The 19,487-nt window shown below is 55.8% G+C and overlaps 1 protein-coding gene across 2 annotated transcripts in view; it reads right to left on the bottom strand.

The window, feature by feature from the left end:
• Window positions 1–19,487, bottom strand: part of CAMK2A (calcium/calmodulin dependent protein kinase II alpha) — a 65,572-nt gene that overhangs the window by 9,019 nt on the left and 37,066 nt on the right. Inside the window, exons 10-16 of one of the 2 annotated variants that reach the window (XM_026008688.2) lie at window positions 18,575–18,697; window positions 18,113–18,196; window positions 16,594–16,636; window positions 14,126–14,166; window positions 9,471–9,503; window positions 8,426–8,474; window positions 1,802–1,877 (exon numbers count right to left, since the gene is read on the bottom strand). In XM_026008688.2, coding sequence (XP_025864473.1) covers window positions 1,802–1,877; window positions 8,426–8,474; window positions 9,471–9,503; window positions 14,126–14,166; window positions 16,594–16,636; window positions 18,113–18,196; window positions 18,575–18,697 — 449 coding nt within the window. The remainder of the gene's footprint in view (window positions 1–1,801; window positions 1,878–8,425; window positions 8,475–9,470; window positions 9,504–14,125; window positions 14,167–16,593; window positions 16,637–18,112; window positions 18,197–18,574; window positions 18,698–19,487) is intronic. The other variant, XM_026008694.2, reaches the window with a different exon arrangement.

The following is a 19,487-nucleotide window of genomic DNA, read 5'->3' as shown; positions in this document are numbered from 1 at the left end:
TATATTTCCAGCACAGAGTTCCCTCCCAGGTGTCCGCCTCTTAGGAAACCTTGGCAGCCAGGCCGAGGGAGGAAAATCTGCCTCCGCCATCCCCAGGCCTCTGGGATCCGTGGCACAACACAGACCCTGGTAAAATGACAATGAGGTCCAGGACAGGAAGGACCTCGGGAGAAGCAAAGATCCCACCCTGGGGGGAGGAGGGAATGAGAGGCCCTGGAGGACAGGCACCCACGTTGTCTGAGCTGGACATTGTGGTGAATGCAGGGTGCTCTACCCCTGCTCTTCTCTGACTGTCCTGTCCACGTGACCTCAGACAACTCAGCACCTCAGACTCTCTGAATGGATTAGCTGGAGGCTGGGAGCTCTGCTCAGACCGTATGAGATGCTCAGGACCCTTCAGTTCCAGAATCCTTCAAGGTTGGGGGTCTGAGCTCCAGGTGTCCGGGAGACTGGATGCCCTTCCCTGGAGAGGCCCCTCCCCAGGAGGTCTCTGGGCCCCCTGACTCTGAAGGGACTCAGAGGTCCCCTGCTCCAAATCCATTATACTTCTAGGGATACTGAGGCCCCGTGAGTGAAGTTTCACAGGGCCAGACTCAGGATACCTTAGGCTCCAGAGGTCATGGCACGGGGTCAGAACCTAGGGTAGGCTGCACAAGCCAGAGAAAGGGACATCACAGAGGTGGGAGGGGGGGCCCCAGAAATGGCACGGTGAGGGGTGGGAGGTTTGGGAGTCCACAGAGGCCACCTCTCTTTCCCTCCCTCCTGGCTGTATCCTTCCAGAGATATTCTCTGGCTCTTTCCGCGGCTGATTTAGCTCTTTTGAGGGCTGGCTGCAAGACCCGTTTCACGGCATGCTTCTGTGCTCTTCTGCTTTACCCAGGTGCACACGTGCACACACACCTGTGCACACCTCTTATGCACACAGTCACAGACGTGCATGTGTGGACAAGTGCATGCACACACGCGTACATGCGGTCTCAGTCTCACACCTGTACCTTCCAGAGTCTTTGTTCCTCCGACAGAAGCAGTGGATTGCTAGGGCTTTGCCACCTGCTGCTGCTGAAACCCTCCCACAATTAAAATGCACCTGGCCTGCAAAGCCTTTGGGAGACAAAGGCTTCCGGAATCCTCGGCTCTCTGGGACCTGCTTCTGCGCCAGACCAGGCAGTGTGTGGGTGGTCACTAGAGGGCGCTCCAGCCCAGCCTTTGCACACAGCCGCCCCTTGAAAGGCTGGTCCAGGTGGGCAGGGGACATCTCATACCATCTGTTTCATTTCATGTTATTTTTGGACACCCGCCCTTATTCCCCCAGAGGATTTAAGGTTCTGTTTTGAGGTTCTTTGGCTCACCCCTGCTCACTGGAGGACACACCCTATGGATTCCTGCCTGCTCCTGCCCACCTGAGGTCAGAGGCCCGAGGAGGTCCAAGGTGAGGAGCAGGCCCATGCAGCAGGTCTGAGGAGAGGCCCGCCTCCCTCCCCTCCTTCCCCGCTCATCTCCTGCGGAGGCCCATGCTGCGGTAGGGAAGCAAAGGAGTTTTGTTGGAGTTCCTCCTGGGGAACAAGACATGAGGAGGAGGACGAGGAGAGGGAGGACCGAGATACAGAGAAGTATTGTGAACAGAAAGCTTCATTAAAGCATACAGTCTGAATGCAACACAGAAATAATGAGTTCAGTCTGACTCACTGCACATGCAGAGGGAGTGAATGAGGGTCAGAGATGAGGACCCCAAAAGTTAGCCGTCAGTGCCCCCTGCACAACAATCCAGGCAGGACATGCAGAATGGACCCAGCCGACTCACGTGTAGGACTCAAAATCTCCATTGCTTATGGCTTCAATCAGCTGCTCTGTCACTTTTATAATCTCCTGTTTCCGCACTGAAAGGCAGGAGGAGACACAGAGAAATGATAGTAATAGTAACGAAGCACCAGCTACCATTTTCTGAGTCCCTGTCATGTGCTGGACCCTGAGCTGGGACCTGAGGGCCTCGTAGAGACGGTCTCAGTCAGCCTCACGTCATCCTTGGGAGGTAGGTAGCATTGCTCCCATTTCACAGAAGCAGAAACTGAGGCCCAGCATAGGTGGGAAAAGACAGGGAAATCCCCCTCAGCTGCAAAGGGCAGAGCCAGCGTCCCCGTTGGCAGCTTTCGCCTCAGTGAAGCAGGCATGGCCGACGTTCTGACATTAGGCCTGATTTGAAGCCAGGCTGACTCCAAAATACTCTTCTCTGTCCCTTTGTTTTGCCACCTGAATCAAAACCAGGTCGACAGTGGTGGTTGTCACTAGCAGCCACAAAGCAGGGGCTCCCTCTGGGCCCACACTGGGGCCCCTAAGGAAGGTCTTAGGGCTGACTCATCCCTTAGGTCTGGGCAAGCTTTTTGCTCCATTTGGGTGCCTGTAGGACTTGGGCACTGACTGAGCGGTTCAGCACTTTCTAGGCATAACGAATCCCAGTTGCTGAGACCTGGCCTCCCCCATCCACCCCTGAAACACGACGAATAGCTGGTCTTTCTGGTAGAGGTTTAGGTGTCAGCTTTTGTATTCAATGTGCGCTGCTCTGACCCCAGTTTTCCCATCTGTGGAGTGGAAACAGCACCACCTCTCATCCCTTCAGTGCCACACCCAGACTTGAGCACCGGACTTCACGTCTATCCCACACAGGTCCCCTCAAGCTGTGCGACAAGGACACAGGGCTGTTTCCCGGACCATCAGGTGGGGACAACGGCACCCCCCTCCCAGTAATGGGGTAATGTGGGATGAGGCAATGTCCACACAGCGCCTGGCACCTAGTAGGTACACATTTTAAGTGCTGCCATTTCCTGCCTCCTCCTATACAAGTTGCTACACCTGCTCCTCACAGACACCCCAGGAGGTTCGCGGGGCCAGTGCCCCTCCAATCCGATGCACTAGGAGATGGAGCCGGGTGTCCTGGCTCCCAGCAGAACTGTCCCACCAGAAGCCTCATGTGGTTCCCTGGAGCAGGCTCTCCCCACCATAGCCCCAAGCTTCACTTCAAACCCAGGCAGCTGGCTGGCCTCCGGAGCAGCTCTGGTGAGGTCCACGGGCACGCTGCCATGTCTCAGTCTGGGAGGGAGGGAGGGAGCACGCCTGGCTGAGGCCCTGTGCTTGACCCTTTCCTCACCACTCCCAGGACCACCCCACCCTGCCTGATGCCAGGGAGCTCACCGCAGGCCCAGATGCACACAAAATCCTGCACCATCCAGGCTGAAGGAACCTTTGGGGACCAGGGACTCAGCCTCCTTTTCAAACTATGGGGGTAATGGAGGCCTAGCAAGGGGTTGACTTGCCCAAGGACATAGACTGTCTTGATGCAGAGTCTGGCTCCCACCCCAGGGCCCTTCCACAGGACTCCCACACCCCGCATGCCCCCTGACAGGTTAGGCCCATACACTTGTCTGTTTCCCAACTCAGATACGTGCTCCATGGAAGCTGGGCCATGGCTGCCCTCGTCCCACTGGATACCTGGACCAGGCCTGGCCCCCACAGGCATTCATCACTGAAACAGCAAGTACACCAGGCATTGTGCCATGCGCTCAGCCTGCAGAATCTTGAAGCCTCACGGCACAACTTCATGTGGCTGTCACTTCCATGTCAGAGATGAGCAAACTGGAGGGGAGAGCGGTTGACTGGTCTGCTGTCATGAGCTGACCCCCCAAGCCAGCGTTTGTGGCTCCAAAGCCCATCACACACTCCTCAGGGCAGGGGCCCTGTGCCCAGCATGGCTCTTGGCACACGTGGGCGCTCCGTAGACACATAGGTCACCATCTTCAATGTCAGTAGCACAGTGAGGGGCTGAGTCTTTATCTCCTGGCTTTGCTAAGATTTGCCAGGGCTGGGAATGAGCCTGTCTTGGACTACGAGCTCGGCTGGCTAACTCCAGGGCCTTGCCTGGGGCGGGGGCAGAGGAGGCAGGAATGAATGAATCACTGGGTGGACTGAACCAGGGCCTGGGGCTGCTGTCTTCACACTGTGTGCTGGAATCTACTCAGTTGCCAGGTGGTCTCTGTCTCTAGGAGCCCAAGAGCCTGGCCTGTTGGCCGACAGGAGACGCCTCATTCCACGCCCACGAAGACTCGAGGTGATGATCCAGAGCGGGTCCACATGCTCCTGGCAGGTCATGGGACCTGCGCCACCTCCTTGCTTTCCCAGCACAGACTTCGAGATTCCTTCCAGCCTGACATCCCACGCACCTGTGCTTAATTAATGCCCTAACTCTTACGGGCTGCAGCTCGCTGCCGCCTCAGAGGCTAGGAAAGCAGCATGGATTCTGGAGCCGGACTCCCTGAGTTTGGATCCTGACTCTGCTACCAAATAACTGTGACCTTGGGCAAGGTATTTGCTCATGCCTCAGTTTTCCTCTATGCATAACGGAGCTTCTAACAGTACTTACTTCGCAGGGTGGTTCTGAGGACTGTTAAGGATGCATCAGTAGAAAAAAACGAACACATACATGGTTCTCATAAGAACCATCTATTGTTCCAAGCCCTTTCTATCAACTCATTTATGTCAATAATGATGCATCGTATAAAGCATTTAGGGCTGTGCCTGGCACTCCGTGAATAAGAGCCATGATCATTATCATCTGGAAATCTCTGAATTAGAAGTTCTCTCTGAGGACAGCCTCTGGTCTCTAGCCAGGGCAGGGATGTTTCCCAGCAGCCTGATATGCAGCCTGACATGCTGTCTGGCATCTCTCTCCCTTTTTACCCACCTCCTTCTTCCTCTAAGTCAGACTCTCCCCTCTGAAAGCCCATTGTTATAATTCTCTTCCCCGTTCTGCCTTCTGGGGCCCCAAGGTGTGCACCTGCTTCCCCAGACCCTATGCCCTCCCCCTCTACTAGGTTTCTCTTTCTAGGGCTGACAGCCTACAGGATTGGGTTTGCAGAATCTGACTTAAGCTGGCCATCCACTCTTTGAGGGTCCTCAAGCTATTTAAATGCCTCAATGTGGCTTGAATACTGCAGAATATCAGGTCTGGAGGAGCACTCTATTCCCTCCCCAATTCTGGACACTATGCCTCTATCAATGCATCCAGAAACAAGGCCTTAATTGGCTGTGTCTTTAGCCACTCAGGACATCAAGTCTGCCAGCAGTGGGAATCTAATGGGCAGAAATCTCCCTATCAGCTTCATCTCTGGGACAGAAGATCTGGGAATCTGGTGCTCCTTAGTTCTGGAGAAAATCGCTCTGGTTTTGGGTCCCTCCCTTGCCCTCAGCAGTCCTGTTGCTGTGTGAGAGATTCATTCAACAACTTCTCGGTAGCCACTTCTGGCATTTCTCATCTGCCAGGTGAGAAATGCCAGGTGCCACTCCCTTCAATCCAGGAGTGCTCCCAGACAGATGGGAAAGCGGAGGCCCCAGAGAGGTTAAGGTACTGTCTGAAGGTCACACAGCATGTTGGGGCTAAGATGGGATCGACATTCCTGACCGGTATTTTCCCAGAATGTCTCTGCCTAGATTCGGCAGCTCTTTGGGTTGGGGAGGAAATTAATTTTTTATGGAGCTGACCAGTAGGAGGCAGGAAGTGGGAAGGAAGCCTAGCAGAGCCCTGTGCAGCTCAGAGGGCCAGAGTCCTGTGCAGTAAGCCCGAGGTGCTCTGAAATATTAATGTCTCTCTCTGTGCTCAGGGGCAAATGTTCCCTAGAGGGTGACATTTCTAATTAACTTGAATGTTAGGTCAGAATCCACCCCACCAGCTGCTATTCTCACTTAGTGAGCAGACTTAACAAATTAACACCAGAAAATGGTTTTTTTGAAACTTACTCTGAGGCCTGAAGAAGCTAAGAAGCTGAGGCACAGAGCTCCTCTCTCCTGCCAAACACAGGGATGAGCTCCTGGTGGAGCCTCTTCCATCAGACATGCCTTTTACATGTGGGAGACTGAGGCAGGGAATGGGGATCCTGGTTCTGCCATTACTAACCTGGATGCGCCTGGGCCTGATTTCCCCTTTCTGGAAAAGGGGCACAGCTCAATGAACACTTTAGACTTCACAAATTTCCCCATCCTGATCTCTCTAGAGCAGAGGATGGTGACAGCAAATGTGGGGCCTCAGGGATGCCACCCAGAGCCAATACTCCAGGTGGAAAGTGTCTTCGATGGGTCATATTTACATTTACAACACAGACAAATTTTGCATACCTTTCCAAATATTTCTCTAACATATACCATCTGTCTTAAAATAACCTTTGAGTAACATGGATGCTCCATAAAAATTTCATGTGGCTTCCTGTCATTCAGCTATAAGCTCCAGTTTGAAAAAAAAGAAATTAAAATGTGTTAAACCATTACCAGTGCCAAATACTGTGAGACCATTTTATACGCAGCCTCTCATTTCATCCACACAGCAATCCTGAGACTGATACTGTTGTCATCTCTTTACTAAAGGAAAATTGTGGCTCAGAGAGGTAGAGTAAGTTGTCTAAGGTCACCCAGCAAAGGGACTGCAGTGAAGAAGCACAGAGCCAGTTCACCTCTATGATCCCTGTCTGCTCTGAGACCAGCATTATGAGGCCACAACGAGTCTTTTCAAAATCTCAGTGCCTCTGTCACAAGGACAGAGAGCATCAAATATGGGGAAAGTCTTGGATATGCCGTGTCTGGAGCCACCACAAATCTATGGAATCAGAGTCCACAGGCACAGGGCTGGGAATGTGGTTGGAAAACTGTACCTGAGGGACTTAGAATGCACACTTGACCCCAACAGGGAGTTTTTCTTCAAGATAATCAGTTTTTAAAGGTTGTCCCTAGGGACACTTGGGTGGCTCAGTGGTTGAGCGTCTGCCTTCTACTCAGGGTGTGATCCCGGGGTCCAGGATCAAGTCCTGCATCAGGGTCCCTGCAGGGAGCCTGCTTCTTCCTCACCCTATGTCTCGGCCTCTCTTCTGCGTCTCTCATGAATAAATAAATAAAATTCTTTTTAAAAAATTAATAAAGGTCGTCTCTGGTGCCATCGTGCAAGACCGATTTGCTCTAACGCCAGGCTGTGGTGCTAGAGTGACCGCCCCCGCGCCCTGCTCAGAATGACCACATAGGGACACACACAGGGTGAGGCCGAACTTCCAAGGCATCTGGGCAGAGTCAGGAGGTAGTCACGGTGTTCAGTGTGTCAAACTGCCTTTAAAGGTGGAACTGCAACTGTGTGCAAAAATAGCTGTTACGTAATAATAAAATGCTCTTTGCCCCTCCATTGTACTCTTTTAGGGGCCAACATCTAAACAGAGAAATGTCTACCCTGGTACAGCTGCAATCCCTCCAGGTCAGTGGTGCCTTTCTAGGTTGGAGAGACTCCCCAGGTGTCTCCCACACGTGCTGAGTGTGAGACACCCCCCACCCAGCCCCGCCCAGGCTAGTGTCCCTATCCCATGGGACAAGGACGGCGGGTGTCGGCAGAACCACAGGACATCACTAACTCACCCAAGGATTTGGTGTCCCCTGAGCAGACAGTGACACTCACCCTTCCTCCCCCAACTCCAAGCATGCTTGCCACTCACCGAAGCCTTTGAGGAACCATTACCAGGTGGGCCCCGGAGCCACACTGCTCCAGGATTCAAATCCTGATTCCACCCTGTGAGGTAGGGGACCTCGGGCCAATTTATACAACCTCTGTTTCCCAGGCTGTAAAACAGGCTTGATCACAGAACCTACCTCCCAGCTCAGGTAAATGTAAAGCGCACACCAGGTGTTCCACAAAAGGCAGCACTCTCCGTGTCACCGTCCTCATTCGTTCTGCTCTTAGCTGGTCATAGTTATCTGGGCTTTTGCTCCTTCATCCATCAGAAACCCTTTGGGGACTGTCAGCCACTGGCCACAGTAACCCCTGCACATCGGGGTTGGTCTTGGGCAATGCTCCTTGTACCCCAGTCAACTGGATTTTCTGAATTTTTGCTTTCTCTTCCTTTCCTATCATCACTTCATGTTTCTAGGATCAACTCATTTTTTAAATTAATTAATTAATTAATTAGTTTTTAAAGTAAGTTCTATGCCCAACCTGGGGCTTGAACTCACGGTCCCAAGATCAAGAGTCTCATGCTCCACCAACTGAGACAGCCAGGTGTCCCTAAAATCAACTCGTTTTTTGGAAAATTCAAAAAGAAAATGTACATACCCCTATGACACATCTGTGACTTGAATATGTCATTTTCCCCCAAAAAAGTGTACTAAACTACCTACATCACCCCACAATAAGAAAAGTCTATGTGCACACCACTGGTGGACTGAGTACCTCACGCAGGGAAACAGTGCCCTGCAGTGTGCCCAGTCTGCAAGGGGCTACAGCCGGGTCTCTGCGGAGGAGCAGGACACACGGTTGGCAGGCACTGGGGCCCTTTCAAGCCGGAGCTGTCAGTGAAGGGGGCCTGCCAGGAGGCCCGGGGGGCCCAGACGCTGAAGGCAAGGCCCCCCCTACCTTTGGTGTCTTCATCCTCAATGGTGGTGTTGGTACTCTCTGAAGATTCCTGCCAAAGAGAACACAGGAGCCGGTGAGGCCCAGCTGGCAAGCGGGACGAGGCACGGCCAGTTGGGGGGGCTGCCCCTGCCCCAGTTGCCTGATGCTGCGGCCCGGTTTCTGTAAGCCTCACCGGCTCTGCCATCCAGATGCTGCACTGAAAACCCTGCCAGACTTCCGAGCCTAAGGAGGGGAAGGGCCCAGCTAAGCAGGTGGCTGGTGGCAGGGGGCGTGGATGAAGGGATGGATGCAAGGAGAACCCTGGCCTTTCTGGAAGGGCTGGGAGGGCTCCCCGGCCCTGTCTGCTTGAGGGAGCAAAGAGGGGGTGTGGAAGAGCAGAGAGGCATATGGTGGCCACAGGACAGGGAAGGAATACACACACTGGCAGAGAGGAAGAGAGAGAGGTGGGGAGACCCAGTGTGAGAGAGGCTGGGCCTTTCAGCGGGAGAAAAACCACACACCTGGGGGAGACAGCCATGGGATCAGAAGAAGAGGGATGTGGGCCACCATGCCACCGCCGGAACCCCTAGACAGAGGCAGGGGCTGGTGCCTCCTCTGCCACCGGCGGGCCCTGGGTAGCGTCGAGAAGCTCAAGATGGGCCTCTCTGGCGCCCACTCCTTTGGCCAAACCAAGCCCCCCCTCCCCACTCGCCGCAACTGGCACAAATCAAGCCCTGAGATGAGTTCCAGAGCAGAGGGCGGGGAGAAGCAAGAAGCCAAGGGCTGGACGTGGGATGGGCTTCGAATCAACCTGCGTACCTGAGGGCGTTCTCTGGTCTACCTGCCAGGCTGCTGGTCTGGGCCATGGAGTGGGAGGTGTCAACAGAAACACGCAAACAACACGCACACGCAACACACATGTTGTCACACAAGGCACACGTACCAAGCATGCCCTGAGCACCCTCTCCCCCGCCCCGGGTTCCCAATGCAGCCTGCAGGAGGGAGGCAGGAGCGAGGGTTCGAGGCCCAGCATTTTACCGGCGTTTGGGAGACGGCGGACACTCACCATTAACTGAACGCTGGAACTGGACTTTCTTTTCTGGAAAAACAAGGAGAAGAGATGGGACAGGAAAAGACACAGAGTGAAAACGGCAGGGAGCAGAGAAACGGCAGGGAGCAGAGAAACGGACGACAGGGGGAGGTTTGGAAGGATGATGGGCCTCAGGGTCATCCTCGACAGTCCCTCCCTTGCCAGCATGGCACTGGGGCAAGAAGTCAGGGCCGTGAGCAAGAGCTGCCCTCGCAGGGCTGGTCCTCTCTCAGCCCGAAGCTCTTGTGGGGGGGCCTCATGCACAGCCACCTGGGGCTCACCATCTGACCAGCAGCTCCAGGCCGAGCCTCCCCTGGACCAGGGCTTCCTCTACACCAAGCCCTGATGGCGGAAACAGATCCTAGGTTTTGGATGCCAGTTGCCTAAGGCCTCTGGAAGCCAAAGCTCTGACAGGACAAAAGGCTGCTCAGGTCTTGAGATGAGGCCCAGTGCCTCCTCCTAGCCTCCCCATGTGTCTCTACTGAAAGAGCCCCTCTCCTGGTTTGGTTGACTGTCATAGTCACTTGGGAAACTTGTCGAAAAGAAACATAACAAGGCCCCCTCAAGGGGTTCCATAACTAGATCTGGGGTGGGGCCTGGGCATCTGGATTTTAAACAGTATCCCCAGGTAACTTCAAAGCAGGCCTGGGTGTGGAAACCAGTCCTCTAAGTGGCCTTTGAAACCCTGCCTGTGGTCCCAGCTTCCCGGCGACAGGCCCGTTCAGCTCCTGTACACTGATCGAGAAACTGAGGTATGGCCAGATGCACAGCTGGGCCCTGCCATCCCTCCTAGTCCAGCTTTTGGAGGATTTGCAGCTTCGTTTGTATTATTGGCTGTGGAACCAAGGGAAGGAGAGAAAGAGAGAGGACACCTGCAGACTGTCTTCTCGTTCTCTCACTCTAAGCTGGGAGTCGTAAAGACCAGCCCTCAGGGAAGGCTGCGGGTCTAGGACTGGCCCTTGCATTGCACGCATGGGAGGCGGGGGCCCAGAGCCAGGCAGTGACCGCCCGAGGTCTCCCAGCTAGCCGGTAGCGGAGCAGAGGCTGGAACCCCCGAGGGCAGGCTTTCTCCTCCATCCAGGCCTCCAGGCTCCAGGCCTGAGTGCTCTGCACAGGCTCGTCCTTCCGGACGCGCTCACCTCTGAGAGGCCTGGAGGCTGTTCTCTTTGCTGTGCTGTGGGGGGAGGAGCAGGGAAAGGACCTGAGATGCCCTCAGGGTGGGCCTTTGCCCTGGGGGAGGCCCTGGCTATTCTCCTTAGGTCTAATTCTGGGCCTTCTGACTCTAAGATCCAGAGCCTCTGAGGGCCAGGAGCCTCCCACAAACATAGCAGAAGGGGCTCACTGGGCGTTGCCTGGCGTCAAGGCTCCGGGTCCCTACATCTGGATAGACAGTGTGAGTCCCACCGCCAGCAGCCTGCAGCCAGCCCTAGGTCGGCCTCACTTCCGGCCGGGCACAGCGTACGTAGGAGGGGATAAGCCCTCCCAGCTCGCCGTCAGCAAAAACCTGAGGAACACAGGGGCCAGGGTTCCAGGCGGGACACGAGGAGGGAACACAGAGCAGAGACTGCATCAGATTCGAACATACAGTGACAGGATGGGACATGGGGGAAAGGGGTCACGATGGCACGGATGGGACACCAACAGGGGGCAGTGAGTGGGGTTGAGGGGTGGGAGCAGTCGGCTGCTCCTCAGAGAGTAGGGGCTTAGAGGTGGCTGGGAGGGGGCCGTCACTCCTCAGTAACAGAAAGACTCCATTTCCCTGGATCACGGATGATGACGATACTAATCATAACCCCATACTGACCGGGGTCTTTCACCAAAAGTAGAGTCACATCTCTCAGAACCATGTGGAAAAGCATGGTTCTAGGGTCAGCGAAGCCGGTAGAAATAGAGTCAAAATTAGTCTCGAAAGCCCATAAAGTACAGTACTCTGCAGCTCTGCTCTCCAACCAGCCCATCTTCCCTCCAGCAATCACTGGGCCTCCAGCTAAGCCTCCGACGAGGTTGGTGGTGTCTCTAGGGACCAAGCTGTAAGAAGAATACGCACTTCCCCATGGGGGCTGAACATGGATAGGCTAATGGAGGGCCTGGTGGGACTCCCCAAGGCTCACTCCGGTGCGAGCCTTACTGGCCCCAGCGAACACCTGCCATTCTCCCCTCGTACAGATGACCCAGGTGCACAAAATCGATGACCCAGGTCTCCAAAGGAGGGGAAGATGGGACTCTGCAAACCCACGGCTTCTTGGCTTGAGGTCCAGCATCATTCATAGTGAAATACACAATGGAACCCCCTGCCCAAAGGGACATATTACAGGCCGGGCTCCCCAAATCCTGGTTACTGTCGTCTTCCAGCTGGACTTCCCTCCTTCTCCACCCCCATAAAGAGCAAAGAGACGGTCTGGCCAGGAATAGCCTTTGGGGAAACTATTCTTCATCCACACCTGTGCCACCCTGAGAAGTCACTCGGGGTCTGTTCTGCTGCTGCAGGAAAGAGTGGCTTTCTCTTCTGCTGTGCCCACTGGTAAGCCCTGCAATGACTGGCCAGAGTTCCACCACGCTTGGTGATGCCCTTGCCTTCAGGTAGCCTCTGCCTCCTAGCCTTGCCTGGAGAGGAGCCAGAAGAGAGCTTCACCCCAAGACCCAGCCTGAAGGAGGCCCTGACCTCACATCCAGTGGCTGCATGTCAGCCCTTGCCAGGGCCATACCTAAGAGCCAAGCAGATGGCGTAGCCCACCCTCTGCCCCCTCCTCCTCCACTGATCTGGGCCACAGCACACTGGCACCTGTGGCCTCTGTCCTATACTCTCAATATGATTTTTTTCCTGGGGAACCCAGCACCCCCAGTGTCTACACACTATGGCCAAGAGGGCCCCAGTTGCTCCAAACTGGGCCAACCTCAAATTGCACATTCCCCCCATTACCCTTTCCAATTAGACAGGGGATAGAATTTGACTCATGGGTAATCCAAAACAGCAAGTAAACCAGAGCTCAGTTCTGGACTCCATCATAGGATTTGGGATAAGCGTGGGTTAACTTTATAAACTGGGTTGGCTTTAGATCTGTGTTGCCAAATACTTCCTTGATCAAACTTTGTTTTCAAGAGGAATCTTACTTGAAAGTCCAATCTAGAAAACAGAAAAGACAATGCTGACTAGCATCTCATGAGCATGTATCCCACACCAGTACCCCTGCTAACTCCTCAATGCCTATTATCTTCCTTCATCCTCACAAATAGCCCTGGGAGGTGGGAATCCCTTTTACCCCCATTCGATGGAATGAGGAAACACAGGCTCAAGGGATTCAAATAACCGGCTGAGGTTTCCAGCTCCGCTAAGTCCGCCCTGGCTCCCTTAACCACTGCGAGGTCTGTAACACGGAGCTGCTCTGGCTGTAGTGGGCGAGCGAAGCCCAGAACCTTCTCTGCTCAGCCTCCTTACTATCCTATTCTACCCCATCCGCTGCCAAGGGTGCCTCCCCAAAACGTTCAGACTCCAAGAAGTTCAGTTTGAAAACCACTGACTTTGGCTGATAAACAAATAATTATGTATTCTTCAAGTACCCATGATGAGAAGGAAAAGGGATTAGAGAGAGTTTTATTGCCTTTTTCTTTTTCTTTTCTTTTCTTTTCTTTTCTTTTCTGTTTTTAAAGCTTAAATCTTAGAAATCATGAAGTCTACCCCCCTCCCACCGCATCCGTTGTACCTATGAGGAAACTCAAGCCCCTGGAAGGCTCAAAGCAGTGGGGAGGCCCAAATCCTGCCCTCAGCCAGTCACCCAGTCCAGACCCCCTCCCATGCAACCCCCAAACCAAAGCCAGTGGCCTGAGACCATAAATAGCACTACAATGAAGCCATGAAGCCATCAGCCCACCTGGGTGGCTGTGTTTGGACAGCATCCCACACCTTCCAGCATCCTGGGCATAGCCCAGCCCTGAGGCCCTGGCCAGTCAGGGCTCTGAGCCCAGAAAAAGGCAGGGTCTCAAGAGAGGAGAACCCACAAGGCAAGCCAGTGGCAGGGGAGAAGGGAGGTGCAGAGAGGGGGGGCAGGCCCCAGAGAGCAGAGGGAGGAGAAGAGAGAGGTGGGAAGGAGGGGTCAGCAGGGTGTGGAAAGAAGTAGCTCGGGCATCAGGGGTGGGGATGGAGGACAGGCCTGGGTCGGGGGAGGAGGGGACTCTTGGCACTGAACCGGCAGGCCTTGACAGGGGAGGGTGGGTGTCTCTGAATCCCAAAGCCAAGAGGAGTGGCTATCCTTCCTCCATGGGCTTTGTGGGTTGGACTGGGGTGCGCACGGGGTCAGGGGTCACGATCAGCTCTGTCTCTTCATTGTACCCTCACTTTCCAGTCCTCCCATCCCGGAGAACCACAGAGATCTCCTTCAGACCTGCCCCTTGCCTGGGCGCCCACCCTATCCCCAGGCCACCTGCCTCGCCCATCTGCTTTAACGCGCCCCCTCCCCCTCCTGCCCCCGCCAATCCTGGGGACGGCCCGGGCCACACGACGGACGACATCTGCCCCATCTGCCCGGAACACCATGGGCAAGGCCTGGGCCTCGCCACAGCCCTGCAAGCCAGGCCCTGTGGGCGGAAACGCTGCCGCCCGATGCCGGCCCTGCCAGGCCCCCCGGGGGGCTTACCTTCACACCATCATTCTTTTTGTTTCCTCCACTCTTCCCTCCTGCGAAGGAGAAAAAGTAGAGGGTTACCAACACCAGGCAGGGCACCGAGGCCCACAGGGTGAGGAGCAGCAGCATGGGCGCCGGCGGACGGCACGGAGCCGCCTCAGCGATCCGCGGGACACCTCCTCCTCCTCCTCCTCCTCCTCCTGCTCCTCCTTCCTCCCTGGCGCCGAGGCCTGGGGGTGCCCGCTAGGTGGGCCTGGGCTCCCCGCTCCTCAGCAAGCCCCAGCGTGCCCCTCGGGCCCCATGGGTTGCAGGAGGTGACCGATGCGTCCCAGCCCCGTGGGGTCAGTGTCTCAGTCTGGGGATTCCCTCTGGATCCCGGTCACCGCCCGGGCTGGTGGCGGCCAACCCGGAGGCCTGGCTGCCTGGCCCGGGGCTGGCTTCTCCCTCCCCACCCCAGCCCCGCTCTAATTTTAGCCCCACGCTGCTGCCGAGGTCATGTGTCAGCCCTGCCTACTCACTCTGGACAGCTGCGGGCCTTGTTTTGCCGGTGAGGAGAAGCAGATGCCCCGCTCGGGGCCCACCCTGCCAGAGCACCCATCCCCTCCAGAGGCCTCCTCCCCTCAAACTTCAGAGCCCCGCGGCTGGGCTGGCAGCTCCGTGGTGGCTGGGAAAGGCAGAGCAGCCCTCGGGAGGCCCCGCCTCTGTCATTCCTCTTTCTCTCCCTCCTTACCTCCTGGCCAGAGCCCTTGGAGAGGGCCGCACACGGCCAGGAATTGGCATGGATGCCCAGCCCTGCCTAGCGTCTGGCATCTGGCTGCTTCAGACCACAAACAATTGCCTTACGTTAAAGGAGACGGGGTATCTCTAAAGTGCTTAGCACAGCACTTGACCTGTATGCAGTAGATGCTCAGTAAATGTGTAGCCACTGTACGTCCTCCTCCCGGTGGCCTGGGGATGGTGAGCCTGGGAAGAGGGGAGGCACGGGACCTGGATGCCCCAGAGGCTCTCAGGGACAGGCTCATGCTGGCCCAGCCTCCCAGTCCCCCTCACAAGTCCACCAGTGACCCTTCCAGGCAAGTTTCCCTCTTGCAGAGTAAATGCGGGGGTGGGTGCCTCTGGATCCCGAAGCTGAGAGGGATGGCTGTCCATCCTCTGTGAGCTTCGTGGGCCGGGCTGGGGTGTGCAGTGGAACAGGGGGAGTGGTCGCCCCTCAGCTTCAAGGGGGCCCTCTCAGCTCCAGCCCACGACTGCAGGACTGCAGGTTCTGTGAGGTCACGTGTTCTGAATTTCAAGAAAAGACAGAAAACTGGGTTTTTCTGTGAAATCTCATTTGTAATTGCTGGGGACTCTTTTCAAAAGCACCACTGTTTTAAAAACACCTCTGGTCCCCATGAGCCCATCAAGAGATGGAAACTGACCCACGGGCACCATTTTGGGAGCTCTGAGTTTCCAGGGGCACTTCAGATGTTAAAAAAAGATTCTGACTGTCTGGGTGGCTCATGTTTCAGTCGAAGGAACTGTAGGATCCTTGTCTGGGGAGAATGCGGTGGGGCGAGCCCAAATCTGAAGCTGCAGAGTTCTCATGCCTCTGGGTCTCATTCTTCCAGCTGGTTAATCTGGCAGGTAAACTCCCTGCAAAGTCAGAGCTTCCCAGACCGACCCCTTGCTGTGGAACCGGCCACATGTCCACAGCAGCCCTAGCTGGCTGGCCCAGCAGCCCCAGTCAGAGGGCCCCTCGGGTGAGCTTTGCTATATCTGCTCAGCTGCCCTGTCAGCTGTCCGGTCTCCCCAGAGAGAAGCCTCTGGCAGGGGCTGGCCTGGGTGCTCTCCAATGTGCCAAGGGGAGCTTCTTGCTAAGCCATGACACTAATCCCTTCCTTTTTCTCTTTGGGGCTACACGCTGCAGGTCGTTGGGTACTCCCTGTCTTAACCAGTCGGCTCTGGCCAAGGCCAAAGGCTGCTACCCCGGGCTCTCTGATGACCCATCTTGCTTAAGAGCACTTGCTCTGGGGTGGTGCAAAGCTGTACTGAAAGCAGGCTCTGCCTCTCTCTCAGGCCCCCACTGCCCTGTCACAAAGGCCACCTGGGTGAAAGCATGGAGACTGTTGAGTACAGGGCTCAGTACCAGCAGCAAACAGGAATATTGCTACTCCCTGGCCCTGGTTCAGTCCTCCCTGGACCTATACCCCAATATTCGGGAGGTTTCCCTTCGGGCTGGCCCAACCTGAGAATCCCAGCACTGCTGGGAGGCTGGGGAGCCAGACTCAACCTCTAACCCTTCCTCGTGGGCCTTTGGCTTGCTGACCTTTCAGCTCCCGCCATCTCTGGGTGCAGGGGACCCAAGCCCCCAGTCTTAAAGTCCTCTGTAGCCCTCACTCTTCCCAGGCTCCTGGCCTGAGGCTCCATAGATATCCGACAGGGCGATGCTCCCAACAGACCTGTGCAGGATATATTTGGGACTCTGAGGTCCTACCACCTACCAGAGAAGTTCCTGGTAGCCAGCATAGTTGTGAGGATGGCTCCCTGCAAAGATAAGGAGGGGGGTGGGGGACAGGAAGTTGGAGGGAAGAGAAGAGACAGAAATGGGGAAGGGGAAAGGAGGCAGGTGCTGCATTGAGACACAAAGCCAAAGCCCTCTGCCCTGCTCATCCTGTTGCCCTCAACCCATGGCCCAGAGACCATCCCTGCCTCCCTGGGGAAATCGGGGTGAGCCAGGCCTGAGCTGGCACAGCTCCTGGGACAGGGCCATCCTAGCAGCAGATATTAATAGGTTCCAGTGACCTGGCCAGAGGTAGTAGAAGGGCTCGGAGACACCTGTTGGTGGGGACTTCTAAAGGCCAAGGACGATAGACACTGCCCTCCTGGGGCCACCCTCTTCCCCCTCCACCCAGGCACTCAGTACCTTACTTCACCACTAGTTCATCTTCCCCAGGGCTCCTGGGCTCACAGCCATGGACGGTTGACATGAGAAAGCCTCTTGTCTCAACAAGGGGCCCAAGGATGGTCCTCCTGGTCCTGGTGCTGTCTGATTTAGACAGTCTCTGAGTCTGACAGCCCATGATTTTAGGACATTTTGAGATACCCTCTGTGACCATTCCCCGTGGGGAGGTGGAGTGGGACTTAGTTCTCCTGGCATCAGGCTGCCCACCACCCCCTTGGCCCATGTCTCTTCCGGAGCCACCATGTCAGGCCTGGGAGCAGTTGGTGAGAAGGTTCCCAATGAGCTGGGGCCTCAGGATCTGTCACTCAGCATTCTGACAGCTTCTCTGTTCCAGCAGGCTGGAACCCCCTCAGTTGCTCTTCCTACCTGCTCATGGGGTTCCTGGCGAGGTCTAGGCCAGGGGGGTACCACAGCCCTGGGAGCACATACAATCTGCTTGAGAGGCAGCTCCTGGCCAACCTGGGTCCCCTTGAGGCTTCCTCTGGGCGGTGACCCCGTCCCCGTCTCTTGGCTTGTCCTCTCTAGTGCTTGGCAGCAGGACCTCTTACCCATCCCCCACCTCCCAGTCTCCTGCCCAGTCCCATCTCACCGCCTAGAACCTCTCACCAGCCATGCTGAAACACTTAGAGGCCCCGTATGGGGTCAAGCTCATGCTCCCAGACTTCTGCATGAGCTTTTCTCTCTGTGGAACATCTGCCCACTCTGACTCTACGTGGCTAATGCCTGCTTATCCTTCTGGACGTCCGCCTAAGTGCACCTTGCCCAGCAAGGCTTCCTGGGATGCTTGCCCTGGTCCTTCCAGACCCGGCTCACGGCCCTGCTGTGGTCACCAACAGCCTCAGGGCGTGCCCCGTCACAGCACTCACCACTGCCCCTTAATGTCCTGGTTCCTTGTCTGTCCTTTCCACCTGCTCACTCCCCAGCCCAGAGAGTCGGTGCTCAGTAAGTGCTCGTTGACTCAGGGAAGGAGAGAACTTGTGAGTGAGTCTCTCGGCCCCTGTGGAGACCCAACCAAGCTATGCCATGTCCGAGGGCCATGGAGGGCGAGCACCTGTTACCTTCAGTTTTCTCCTGGCGTTGAACTTCTTCAGGCAGTCCACGGTCTCCTGTCTGTGCATGCAGGAGGCCACGGTGGACCGGTGCTGGAGGAAGTGGGGAGAGGTGTGTGAGTGGGAGGCAGGCCCTCCCAAAGGCCCTTCGGCAGGGCGTCTTACAGAGCTGTGGTTGGCATCTTAGGGGGGACAAATCTTTGTTCTAGGGGACATTGTAAATACGGCAGGTGCTTGGCATCCCTGGCACCAGACATTCCATGCCAGGAGCACCCCCAGTCAGGATGCCAACACAGAAGGTCTCCCATTTCCACTTCCCCTTGAGAACCAGAGCAAGGTAGCATCTCCGGATTAAGCCACCTTGACCCTATACTGGGCCTGAGGGGCCAGGGGCAAGGCCAGGATTCCATGGAGGTCTGGACCCTGGAATCTGGAGGCGCTCCTGGTAGGGCCCTGCCGAGGAAGGCTCACCGAGATCCAGGGGTGCTTGAGGGCCTCAGCGGCCGTGATGCGTTTGGATGGGTTGATGGTCAGCATCTTATTGATCAGATCCTTGGCTTCCGGGGTGACGGTGTCCCATTCTGGTGATGGGAACTGGAAGGGGCAGAGGGGCCAGGTTTGCCCAGCCTACCCCAGGCCACCCCTGCGATCCCCCAGCCCCTGACTGGCAGGGGAGCAGGCAGGGGTCCTACTGCCCATCCACTGGGCATCCACAACCAGGAGGAGTTGGGATCCTCAATGCAGGGGCCCCTCTGGAACCAGAGGAGGGTCAGGGTCCTTTGCCCCCAGGACAAATCAGAGCAGCAGCCAGAGGGGAAGGAGGCCTTCCTCTGTTTTCCTGAGGCTGCGCCTTATCTGGGGAGCAGTAGGCCAGTGGTTATAGGCCAGACTTCAGAGTCAGAAAGCTTGTACCATGAGCAGCCTGGTGGCTCAGTGGTTTAGCGCTGCCTTCGACCCAGGGCATGATCCCAGTCCCACGTCGGCTCCCTGCATGGAGCCTGCTTCTCCCTCTGCCTCTGTCTCTGCCTCTCTCTCTCTCCCTCTCCCTCTCTCTCTGTGTGTGTGTGTGTGTGTGTGTGTGTGTGTGTGTGTGTGTCTCATGAATAAACAAATAAAATCTTAAAAACAAAAAATAAGGCTTGGTCCAAGTCCTGGCTCTGCCTCCTGGTGTGTGATTTTGGGCAAGACATGTGACCCTCAAGCTGTCCCTAAAGATATGAGGGTTCAATATGATATAAAACACATAGCACATGGCTTGATAGAATCAGCCTTATTGAAAATCAGCATAGCTCAGTCATTAGAAACACAGACACTAGAGCCGAACTGCCTGGGTTCAAATCCCAGCTCTACCATTTCTTAGCTATGCTGTGCAGGCAGTTATTTA

The sequence above is a fragment of the Vulpes vulpes genome, chromosome 4, assembly GCF_048418805.1.
Source record: "Vulpes vulpes isolate BD-2025 chromosome 4, VulVul3, whole genome shotgun sequence".
NCBI classification, from domain to species: Eukaryota; Metazoa; Chordata; class Mammalia; order Carnivora; family Canidae; genus Vulpes; species Vulpes vulpes.
Note: the sequence above shows the minus strand (reverse complement) of the source record. Positions and strands in the feature narration are given on the sequence as shown.